Consider the following 12,881-nt stretch of genomic DNA (forward strand, 5'->3'; position numbering starts at 1 on the left):
TACACACAAAAATTAACTCATAATGGACCACAGGCATATATGTAAAGAAAAAAATTATAAACTTTGTAGAAGAAACGGGAAAATTTTTGTGACCTTGGTAAAGCAAACATTTCACCAAACATATGATCCCATTAAAGGAAAAAAAAAAGTTGTTAACGTGGACTTCCTTTGTTCTTCAGAAAGTGAAAAGTGTTAGTCGCTCAGTTGTGTTCAACTCTTTGCAACCCCATGGACTGCAGCCCACCAGGCTCCTCTGTCCATGGGCTTTTCCAGGCAGGAATACTGGAGTGAGTTGCTATTCTCTTCTCCAGAGGATATTCCTAATCCAAGGATCAAACCCAGGTCTCCTGCATTTCAGGCAGATTCTTTACCCTGAGCCATAAGAAGACACCATTAAAAGAATGAAAAAATTAAAATAGGATGAAGTATTTACCAATCTTATATCTGATAAAGGACTTATATTTAGAATATGTTTAAAAAGAAAAAAAAAAACTTGATAAGAAGACAAACTACCCAGTTCAAAATGGATAAAATATTTGAATAAGCATTTTACAAGAAAAGGTATATGAAGGATGCTCAAGAGTATTAAAATGCAAATTAAAAATACGGGAAATCACTACACATCCATCAGAATGACTATATTCCAAAAAGACTAACATTATCAAATCTTGGGGATGATATGGAACATGTTCATACTTTGCTGGTGGGAATGTAAAATGGTACAGTAACTTTAGAAAGGGCTTCTCGGGTGGGGCTAGTGGTAAAGAACACATCTGCCAATGCAGGAGACACAAGAGACACAGGTTTGGTCCATGGGTTGGGAAGATATTCTGGAGGAGGGTATGGCAAGCCACTCCAGTATTCTTTCCTGGAGAACCCCATGGACAGAGGAGCCTGGCGGGCTACAGTCCTTAGGGTTGCAAAGAGTTGGACATGACTGAAGTGACTCAGCATGCACACACTCAACTTTAGAATACAGGCTGAGAGTTTAAGTTAAACATATACTTAGCATACAACCCAGCATGCATCCATATACTCATAGCAAATTGCTCATAATAGTCAAAAACCGAAAGAATCCAAACATCCGTCAAATAGTGAATGGAAAGGGGAAAAAAAGTTCTATGAACAGAGTATCATTCATCAACAAAAAGGAATGAACTACTAAATGTAGAACAACACGGATAAACCTCAAAAACATTATTCCAAGTAAAAGAAGTCAGACACAAAAGACAACATATTACATAAATCCATTTAAATAAAATTTCTAGGAAAGAAAAATATACAAAGATAGAAAATAGATCAGTGTTGTTGGGACTGAAGTACACATAGAAACTGAGTACAAATAGGCATTAGGAAATATGAGGTGATAGAATATTCTAAACTGGATTGTGGTGATGGCTCACAACTATATACATTTTCTAGAAATCACTTAACTACATTTACAATGGGTAAATTTTGTGATATGTAAGTTATACCTCACTATAGCTGTTAAGGAAGGAAAGGAGAAATGACCCCACTTTTCATATAAGAACAGTATTTCAAGCTCACTACCTTGTTGATATGGAGAAGGAATGGCAACCCACTCCAATAATCTTGCCAGGAATCCCATGGACAGAAGAGCTGGCGGGCTACAGTCCATTGGGTCACAAGAGTCGGACACGACTTAGCGACTAAACCACCAACCACATTGCTGATGAGGGAAATATCTTTAATAGAAGAATTCCAGCTAACAAATACAGAAAAAAGACAATATTAGAAAAACCACATTTGGTAACTGCTAATGAAAACATGGGTCTCAAGGAATACTAAAGCTATCAGATGAAAGACTGTAGAGGAAATTTATTATGGAATAACATCAGGCTGATACTGCCTGAAGCAAAAAAGATCAATCTTAATATCACCAAACTTAAGACAATCAGATATTATATGCCACCTGATATGATGTAATAAGTACAGAACACCAATTATGAAGGATTCTTCTAGGGGGAAAAAAAAGAAGCCTGAATTGAACCAAACCTTTAGGTCTAATCAGTTTACATAACACTCTTGCCCAAAAGAAAATAAAATAGGCACGAACTAAACAAAACCTTTAGCTCTAATTATCCATTTACATAATACAAGTGATGAATAAGCTAAACAACACTTTAAGGAAGCAATCAACCAAATCCAAACTATAGGATATGCTAAAGAACTTGATTTTTCTAAAAAACTCAAGCATTAGCGGGGGCGGAGGGAAAGTGAGAGATACTATTACAGAAAAAAATAAACCTAAGAGCTAAATAGCCATAAACAGAATATGAACCAATGGGATCCTGATTTTAACAAAACAACTGTATAAAGACATTTTGATGACAACTGGAGAAATTTGCACAATGACTAAATATTTGATGTTAACAGGGAACTATTACTAATTTTGTTAGGTATGATACCAGTATAGAGGTTTTATTAAAAAAAAAAAAACAACAACTATCAATTAGAGGTCATGCCAGAATATTTGCAATGAAATAATGTATGTAGAGAATTTTCTGTTAAATATTCCAACTTTTCTTTAAGTGTCAGGGTGAGAGAGTCAATTCCTAGGCAGATTGATAAGAAGTCCAGGGTCCCCAAGGAGGAGAAAGGGGTCTGGGCCTCTCAAAGTGGAGATGGGGTCTGGAATTCTCAAGGAGGAGGAAAGGACAAACTTTTATTGTCTACATTTCTTGCTGCTGCTGCTAAGTCACTTCAGTCATGTCCAACTCTGTGTGACATCATAGACCGCAGCCCACCAGGCTCCGCGGTCCCTGGGCTTCTCCAGGCAAGAACACTGGAGTGGATTGCCATTTCCTTCTCAAATGCATGAAAGTGAAAAGTGAAAGTGAAGTCGCTCAGTTGTGTCCAACTCTTCCTGACTCCATGGACTGCAGCCTACCAGGCTCCTCCGTCCATGGAATTTTCCAGGCAAGAGTACTGGAGTGGGTTGCCATTGCCTTCTTCAGTTCACTTCAGTTGCTCAGTCATGTCCGACTCTTTGCGAACCCATGAATCGCAGCACGCCAGGCCTCCCTGTCCATCACCAACTCCTGGAGTTCACTCAAACTCACATCCATCGACTCAGTGATGCCATACAGCCATCTCATCCTCTGTTGTCCCCTTCTCCTCCTGCCCCAAATCCCTCCCAGCATCAGAGTCTTATCCAATGAGTCAACTTTTTGCATGAGGTGGCCAAAGTACTGGAGTTTCAGCTTTAGCATCATTCCTTCCAAAGAAATCCCAGGGCTGATCTCCTTCAGAATGGACTGGTTGTATCTCCTTGCAGTCCAAGGGACTCTGAAGAGTTTTTGCCAACACCACAGTTCAAAAGCATGAGCCTTCTTCACAGTCTAAGTCTCACATCCATACATGACCAGTGGAATAATCATAGCCTTGACTAGATGGACCTTTGTTGGCAAAGTAATGTCTCTGCTTTTGAATATGCTATCTAGGTTGGTCATAACTTTCCTTCCAAGGAGTAAGCATCTTTTAATTTCATGGCTGCAGTCACCATCTGCAGTGATTTTGGAGCCCCGAAAAATAAAGTTTGTTTCCACTGTTTCCCCATCTATTTCCCATGAAGTGATGGGACCAGATGCCATAATCTTCATTTTCTGAATGTTGAGCTTTAAGCCAACTTTTTCACTCTTCTCTTTCACTTTCATCAAGAGGCTTTTTAGTTCCTCTTCACTTTCTGCCATAAGGGTGGTGTCATCTGCATATCTGAGGTTATTGATATTTCTTCCAGAAATCTTGATTCCAGCTTGTGCTTCCTCTAGTCCAGCGTTTCTCATGATGTACTCTGCATATAAGTTAAATAAGCAGGGTGACAATATACAGTCTTGACGTACTCCTTCTCCTATTTGGAGCCAGTCTGTTGTTCCATGTCCAGTTCTAACTGTTGCTTCCTGACCTGCATACAGATTTCTCAAGAGGCAGGTCAGGTGGTCTTGTATTCCCATCTCTTTCAGAATTTTCCACAGTATTGTGATCCACACAGTCAAAGGCTTTGGCATAGTCAATAAAGCAGAAATACATGTTTTTCTGGAATCTCTTGCTTTTTTCATGATCCAGCGGATGTTGGCAATTTGATCTCTGGTTCCTTTGCCTTTTCTAAAACCAGCTTGAACATCAGGAAGTTCATGGTTCACGTATTGCTGAAGCCTGGCTTGGAGAATTTTGAGCATTACTTTACTAGCATGTGAGATGAGTGCAATTGTGCGGTAGTTTGAGCATTCTTTGGCATTGCTTTTCTTTGGGATTGGAATGAAAACTGACCTTTTCCAGTCCTGTGGCCACTGCTGAGTTTTCCAAATTTGCTGGCATATTGAGTGCAGCACTTTCACAGCATCATCTTTCAGGATTTGAAAGAGCTCAACTGGAATTCCATCACCTCCACTAGCTTTGTCATAGTCATGCTTTCTAAGGCCCACTTGACTTCATATTCCAGGATGTCTGGCCCTAGGTGAGTGATCACATCATCATGATTATCTGGGTCATGAAGATCTTTTTTGTACAGTTCTTCTGTGCATTCTTGCCACCTCTTCTTAGTATCTTCTGCTTCTGTTAGGTCCATACCATTTCTGTCCTTTATCGAGCCCATCTTTGCATGAAATGTTCCCTTGATATCTCTACTTTTCTTGAAGAGATCTCTAGTCTTTCCCATTCTATTGTTTTCCTCTATTTCATTGCAGTGATTGCTGAGGAAGGCTTTCTTATCTCTCCTTGCTATTCTTTGGAACTCTGCCTTCAGATGCTTATATCTTTCTTTTTCTCCTTTGCTTTTCGCTTCTCTTCTTTTCACAGCTATTTGTAAGGCCTCCTCAGACAGCCATTTTGCTTTTTTGCATTTCTTTTTCTTGGGGATGGTCTTGATCCCTGTCTCTTGTCAATGTCATGAACCTCTGTCCATGGTTCATCAGGCACTCTGTCTATCAGATCTAGGCCCTTAAATCTATTTCTCACTTCCACTGTATAATCATAAGGGGTTTGATTTAGGTCATACCTGTATAGTCTAGTGGTTTTCCCTACTCTATCTATCAGATCTAGGCCCTTAAATCTATTTCTCACTTCCACTGTATAATCATAAGGGATTTGATTTAGGTCATATCTGAATGGTCTACTGGTTTTTCCCTACACAGCCTTGTCTAACACAATGAAACTAAGCCATGCCCTGTGAGGCAACCCAAGATGGGCGGGTCATGGTGGAGAGACCTGACAGAATGTGGTCCACTGCAGAAGGGAATGGCAAACCACTTCAGTATTATTGCCTTGAGAACCCCATGAACAGTATGAAAAGGCAAAATGATAGGATACTGAAAGAGGAACTCCCCAGGTCAGTAGGTGCCCAATATGCTACTGGAGATCAGTGGAGAAATAACTCCAGAAAGAATGAAGGGATGGAGCCAAAGCAAAAACAATACCCAGTTGTGGGTGCGACTGGTGATAGAAGCAAGGTCTGATGCTATAAAGAGCAATATTGCATAGGAACCTGGAATGTCAGGTCCACGAATCAAGGCAAATTGCAAGTGGTCAAACAAGAGACGGCAAGAGTGAATGTCAACATTCTAGGAATCAGCGAACTGAAATGGACTGGAATGGGTGAATTTAACTCAGATGACCATTATATCTACTACTGCGGGCAGGAATCCCTCAGAAGAAATGGAGTAGCCATCATGGTCAACAAAAGAGTCCGTAATGCAGTACTTGGATGCAATCTCAAAAATGACAGAATGATCTCTGTTCGTTTCCAAGGCAAACCATTTAATATCACAGTAATCCAAGTCTATGCCCCAACCAGTAACGCTGAAGAAGCTGAAGTCGAACGGTTCTATGAAGACCTACAAGACCTTTTAGAACTAACACCCAAAAAAGATGTCCTTTTCATTATAGGGACTGGAATGCAAAAGTAGGAAGTCAAGAAACACCTGGAATAACAGGCAAATTTGGCCTTGGAATACGGAATGAAGCAGGGCAAAGACTAATAGAATTTTGCCAAGAAAATGCACTGGTCATAGCAAACACCCTCTTCCAACAACATAGGAGAAGACTCTACACGTGGACATCCCTAGATGGTCAACACTGAAATCAGACTGATTATGTTCTTTTCAGCCAAAGATGGAGAAGCTCTATACAGTCAACAAAAACAAGACCGGGAGCTGACTGTGGCTCAGATCATGAACTCCTTATTACCAAATTCAGACTTAAATTGAAGAAAGTAGGGAAAACCACTAGACCATTCAGGTATGACCTAAATCAAATCCCTTATGATTGCCTTCTTAGTCTTAGTCAATTACACAACTCAGTTTAAACTCTGTACTAGGGATTATACAACAACAATGTATCCTGCTTGAGGATAGTTTCTCCTTCCTGAAAATGTTCTGACTAGTCTTGATAGTTTAGAATGTATATTATGGGAGTAGGTCTGGTAGTATCTTTCTATTGTTAAATTCTAATCTTGTTATCATAAAATGTAAATTGTGGGAGTGGGTCTAGTAAAATTTTCACAAACTCCAGACATTCTTTTGATTCATTGTAATAACTAATTAAAAGGTATATAATTCCATTGCTAACACTAGCAAGGGGGGGGCACTCTCTGTCCCACTTCTGATAACTGTGCCAGAAGCTTTCTCTATCTCTTTTATACTTTAATAAAACTTTATTACACAAAAGCTCTGAGTGATCAAGCCTTGTCTCTGGCTCCGGATTGAATTCTTCTCCTCCGAAGGCCAAGAATCCCAGCGTCTTTCGTGGTTCAGCAACAACCTTTCAAGGGTTAACATATAGTACAATAGGCAAATGTCAAAAACTATTAAAGCTGATAGGTATTATGGGATTTCAGCACTCCATCCTTTCTACTTTTAGTATGGTTTTAATTTTCATATCAGTAAGGTTAGGACACAACAAAAAGTTGCAAAACTGAGAAGAAAATAAGAGAAAAAGGAGCCCAAAGCTCACCAGAGAGGTCAGGGATAAAGACTCTCGTGAAGTCATCAGAAGACAGGTTAAAAACAAAAGACAGGTAAAACATGAAGCCAAGTGCTTGGAGAATATCATATAAGGAGAGAGTAGAAACTAAGTAAAGAGAGACCACAGAAGTAAAGCCAGAAGAATGCCAATATTTAAAGACAGGACGGACAAACATGAATTTGAGAAAGATACCAAAAAGTAGAATATCAGTGACAAGAGAAGAGACTTAACAGCAAAATTGAATCAGGGAAATCAAGGCAAGAAAGATTCCAGATAATAATAATCATCAAGTACCCTTCTTAGAGTTCCTAAATTTCAAATCAAAGAGAAAAATAATTATGTTTAACAAAATTTCAGCATGATGAGAGAAATAATTATCTTCATATCTTCTGAGATGTACAGTTTACCAGATACTGAACAAGATGTTCAAAAAAATTATAAGCCATTTACCCACTAGCACCTGGTGGCTCAAATGGCAAAGAATCTGCCTGCAATGTAGGAGATCTGGGTTTGATCCCTGTGTAGGAAAGATCTCCTGGAGAAGGATTTCCAAGGGTAGAAATGAACCAGCCCTATTTCTATCCATATGTCCAGATTCTAGCATGGTGCCAAGTTGCAATGTTTCTATATTGCCAGACTCCCAGTGGGGTGCAAACCCCATGGAAGGGACAGCTGACACTGATGAGGCTCAATATCGTTGGTGTTTTGAGCCACAGTTATACATTAGACCAATCTGGTAATTCCTAATCCCTTTCTGATTACAAAGATAAGTAACAGAGCTTTTCACTTCATATTCAAAACTTGAATAACTTCTCCCCAATATACTTTGCATTGATGTTCCCACAAATAACTGGATCTTTTTATAGTTGGTTCCTAGCACTTTGAGGAACTTACTGCTAACCACAACCTTGAAAATGTTGCTTTCAAATAATTGATTTATATACTATGTACAATAAAAACACAAAAGCAAATATATATTTTAAGCTACTATTACTTTAATCTTCTATTATTTACTCTCTTGACTTGATGTTAAAGCTGAAACTCTAATACTTTGGCCACCTGATGCAAAGAGCTGACTCATTTGAAAAGACCCTGATGCTGGGAAAGAATGAGGGCAGGAGGAGAAGGGGACGACAGAGGATGAGATGATTGGATGGCATCACTGACTCAACAGACATGGCTTTGGGTGAACTCCGGGAGTTGGTGATGGACAGGGAGCCTGGCATGCTGAGGTTCATGGGGTTGCAAAGAGTCAGACATGAATGAGCGACTGAACTGAACTGAACTGACTTGCAACACGATGAGGTTAAAGACAGATTTTTGTATGCAGGGCAGAATCCCACTTAACACGAATCATAATCCTTACATCATTAACAACCCATAACATCTTAGTCAATAAAAAGTTCAAATAACTCTTTTTGTTATTTACAGATCAAACCCAGAAAAAGGAAAGATTCCCCATCTCTGCAGCACATGTATTTTTTTTTATTATTGCTTCCAGGTATATTCCGAAATTCTAAAAAAAGTAGGAAAAAAAAAAAGGCCTCACCTTGAGATTTATCAAGTTCTTATTAGACCCTCTTTGACTTTTATCTAACTCAGGACTAAATATCATAATTCTAAAATCTCTCAGAATCAGGAATTAAGAGTTAAAAACTTACATTCAAGCTGTGCAACCACATCTCCAGGGTCCACTGCTTCAGGGAACACCTATGAGAGAAGGCAGAGAGAAGAAGGATGGAGAAGAGAAAGTAAAAGGAAGACATATATGAGACAGTCTTTGTGCTTTCCTTCTCTTTACCAGAATATTCCTTTCCCAACCAAAGAAACTTTTGACATTATTGAGAATTGTCACTTCTCTGTTTCCCATGATCACCATGCAAGATTTTACCAACAAAAAAAAATTACAGCTGGCTCTGCTTCCCTCTCCAATTTCATCTGCTAGCAGTCCTCTCCTTGTTACCATGGTCATATTTGCCTTCTTGCTGTTCCTCCTGCTCAGTAAGCTTATTCCCAAGAAGACACCTTTATATTTGCTGTTCCTCTGCTTAGAATGCTTCTACCCTAGACATTTAAATACTACCTCATAATTCAGACTCAATTTCAATGTTATTGCCTTCTCTGACCACCACCTTCAAAACAGACAATCCTCTTAATCCCTCTGTTCCCTTACCCTCCCTTTATTCTCTTCATGACAGCTCAGTTCAGTTTAGTCGCTGTTGTGTTCAATTCTTTGCACCCCCATGGACTGCAGCATGCCAAGCCTCCCTGTCCATCATCAACTCCCAGAGTTTACTCAAACTCATGTCCATTGAGTCAGTGATGCCATTCAACCATCTCATCCTCTGTCGTCCCCTTCTCCTCCCACCTTCAATCTTTCCCAGCATCAGGATCTTTTCAAATGAGTCAGTTCTTCGCATCAGGTGGCCAAAGTATTGGAGTTTCAGCTTCAACATCAATCCTTCCAATGAATATTCAGGACTGATTTCCTTTAGGATGGACTGGTTGGATCTCGCAGTCCAAGGGACTCTCAAGAGTCTTCTCCGAGACCACAGTTCATGACACTCACCATCTAAAAGTGTATTACTCATGCATTTACTTGATTACTGTTTGTTTTTCCTATTATAATGAAAGCTCCAAGAGGGGAAAATGTTTGTCTTATTTATTCAGTGCCTAGAATAGTACATAGAACAGAGCTGGTACTCAGTATTTATTCCTGGAGAAGAGAAAGGAAAATAAGAAAGGAAGTAAGGAGGAAGGGAAGAAAGGGAAGGAAAGAAGGAGGGAAGTCGGAAAGGAAACAAAGGTGAGGAATACAATTGGTAAGAATTAATCAAAAGCATCAGATTCAAGGGAAAAAAAAGAAAAGAGATCTAAAGAAAGAAGCCGCACAAGACAGCCATAAGTAAAATATGACCTATTCTTCCCTATTAAAATCTCCCCTTTCTCTCTAAGATAAGTATTTATAATTCAAGGTGCTATTTTTTACATAAAGACCACTAAGACAATTTTAGAAGTAAACTGATACATCAAGAAAAAGAGGTAACTGATTCAGTGTATAATATAAGGAATACTTATTTTCAAGCTTCCAGATTTAAGTCATAAATCTTTTCAATTAAAGTGCATATTCAAATTTTGGAACCACTTTAATTTTTTAATTTGTTAACCTTTGATAGAATATTTGAACTCACCTTTTCAAACACCATTCTGGCATTGAAGACCAACGGAAAATTGGCTGGGACACATTGTGTCTTTTTGTATTGGCCAAACACACAGATGCTAAGATAGATGTCCTCCTTGTCTTTCAGCACCACTCCTGGGCAAGTTACCTGAAAGAAATTAGAGAGATGAATGTGACTGCTTCATGAATTCCCTAAACTATCATATTAAAATAACTTACCAAACATTACATAAAAACACTAGTCTGCTAAGCTAATAAAAATGTGCACAGGTTAAAAAAAGAGAGAGATTCTAGTGTTTACAGAGTTAAATGAAATGCCTTTATAACTTCCATCCCTCTGAGAAATCTATGATTTTCCACTTGGTTACTTGTGCGACATTTGAAGCTCTACGTACTGGCTCTTGGGACAGACACTAATAGTTTTAAACAGTTAGCCTTAGGCTTCCACTTTATGTAGAATGCTGACATAAACTTATTCAGCATCATTTAATCACAAAGGATAAAGATTCAGCAGAAATAAAGCACTATACTAGAAGACAAGAAGATACCAAAACAAAGCACAAATCTGACCTGTAGTGCCGTAAGTCACAGCCCATATACACCTTCATCAAAAGAAATATGACAAACTTCCAAAGCAAATGAATTGTAAAGTTTCCAGCCTGTGAAATATTTTTTAAATATAAAACTGTACTTAACTATTCTCAGGATTGACACAATGATGTAGGGTTTCTAAAACACACACAGCAAGGTCTTTCCAGTTTCTGCCATATTTCATTGCCAGTGATCAACTATCCTTAGTAGAATATAGAAGACTGTCTAAGATTTGAATCCAATTTATCACATAACTATATTACTCAATATCTCCTAAAACTACAGAGTATATGTGTTATTATTTCCTGAACACATACATGGATTTCTTGCCACATTATCTGGATTACTACTCCGTTCTATCTCCTCTTCACCTACGTCTATCTCCCAAGGCTTTCATTAACTGCCATCTCAATACACAAAACTTCTCTTGATTTTCCAATTATCACTACTGAATTCACTCTAATTCAAACATTTGTTGTGAATTTATTATATTCAAGTAAATAAGTCGTAGGTTCTCATAGCATTTTACAATTCTTTTAAGGCCCTAATTATTGTCTCCCTGCACGTCAATCAAATAGGTACACCTCACCTCTTTAACTGGAGAAGGCAATGGCGACCCACTCCAGTACTCTTGCCTGGAAAATCCCATGCACGGAGGAGCCTGGTGAGCTGCAGTCCATGGGGTCACTAAGACTTGGACACAACTGAGCGACTTCACTTTCACTTTTCACTTTCATGCATTGGAGAAGGAAATGGCAACCCACTCCAGTGTTCTTGCCTGGAAAATCCCAGGGCCGGGGGAGCCTGGTGGGCTGCCGTCTATGGGGTCGCACAGAGTTATATGTGACTGAAGCAACTTAGCAGCAGCAGCACCTCTTTAACTTGACTATAAACTCCTGAGAACAGAAACTCTAATTTCCTCATTAATGTATCCAAATACTCAGACTCTCAGTATTAAAAAGCAACTTAGAAATAATCTAGTAAAGCTTCAAATTTTTTATGTAGGGAAACAGTTCAGTCGCTCAGTCGTGTCTGACTCTTTGCGACCCCATGAATCACAGCACGCCAGGCCTCCCTGTCCATCACCAACTCCCGGAGTTCACCCAGACTCACGTCCATCGAGTCAGTGATGCCATCCAGCCATCTCATCCTCTGTCGTCCCCTTCTAGACCCCCAATAAAGACAAGGTAATTTACTACTTAAAGTCACACAATAAATGAGTCACTTCATGTCCCTTTGTTATATAGCAGCTAAAATTATTTTCTATGCCAGTTACTTTGAGTCTATCTACCTCTTATTCTATTTTGTACTTTTGTCCTAATAATTCACTATTGATTATTAAAATCAATCAAGGTCCTCAGAAATTTCACTCTGTCTGAAAGCTTCATTTTCTACTGCCTCATTTAAACGAAACCTGTTAGAGTCCTTCTACATATCTGCTATGCTTACAGATGTGACTGCTCCAAATTGAGATGATGGTTATTATAAAACACAAGATTTTGAAGATTTTTGAAGACTTGTTCTAAAATATTTTAAGGAATTTTTACCAAAAAAAGTGTAAAATATCTCATTAACAACTTTTATATTAACTACATGTTGAAAGGATAATACTTTGATATACTGAATTAAGTAAAATTATTATAAAGTTAATTTATCATTTATAATTTATGACTTACTTAGTGCAACTAGTTTATACTGCACAGTATAGCTCTAATTATCCTCACTGGAAACTGCTGAGTGTTTTCCCAATTTGTTGTATATGTAAGAAGACATGACATTTTTTTCTTATCTACAATTCTACAAATTCTGCCCTTCTTTAAAGGAATACCATGGAACATTCCAAAAAGAAGGCATTAAAAGAAGGTTTAAAGACAATCCTATGGAACAAACAGAAAATAAATAGCAAACTGGTTGACTTAAAACAGTCATATGGATAATTATAGCTTTTGTTTTTGTTGTTTAGTTCCTAAGTCATTTCCACCCCTTTGCAACATCATGGACTGTAGCATACCAGGCTTCTTTGTCCTCCACTATCTCCTGGAATTTGCTCAAATTCATGTCTGTTGAGTTGATAATACTATCTAACCATCTCATCTTCTGCTGATCCCTTCTCCTCCTGCTCTCAATC

General features: G+C 38.5%; 1 protein-coding gene across 5 annotated transcripts in view; it reads right to left on the reverse strand.

Moving 5' to 3' along the window:
* Positions 1-12,881, reverse strand: part of SPATA6 (spermatogenesis associated 6) — a 166,169-nt gene that overhangs the window by 128,126 nt on the left and 25,162 nt on the right. For all 5 annotated transcript variants that reach the window (XM_086387312.1, XM_086387303.1, XM_086387295.1 and 2 more), the window contains exons 2-3: positions 10,173-10,310; positions 8,643-8,691 (exon numbers count right to left, since the gene is read on the reverse strand). In XM_086387312.1, coding sequence (XP_086243438.1) covers positions 8,643-8,691; positions 10,173-10,195 — 72 coding nt within the window. In that variant the 5' untranslated portion in view covers positions 10,196-10,310. The remainder of the gene's footprint in view (positions 1-8,642; positions 8,692-10,172; positions 10,311-12,881) is intronic.

The sequence above is a fragment of the Bos grunniens genome, chromosome 3 (genome assembly GCF_055505025.1).
Source record: "Bos grunniens cultivar Pamir isolate PY7600 chromosome 3, Bosgru_T2T1.0, whole genome shotgun sequence".
In the NCBI taxonomy this organism is placed as follows: Eukaryota; Metazoa; Chordata; class Mammalia; order Artiodactyla; family Bovidae; genus Bos; species Bos grunniens.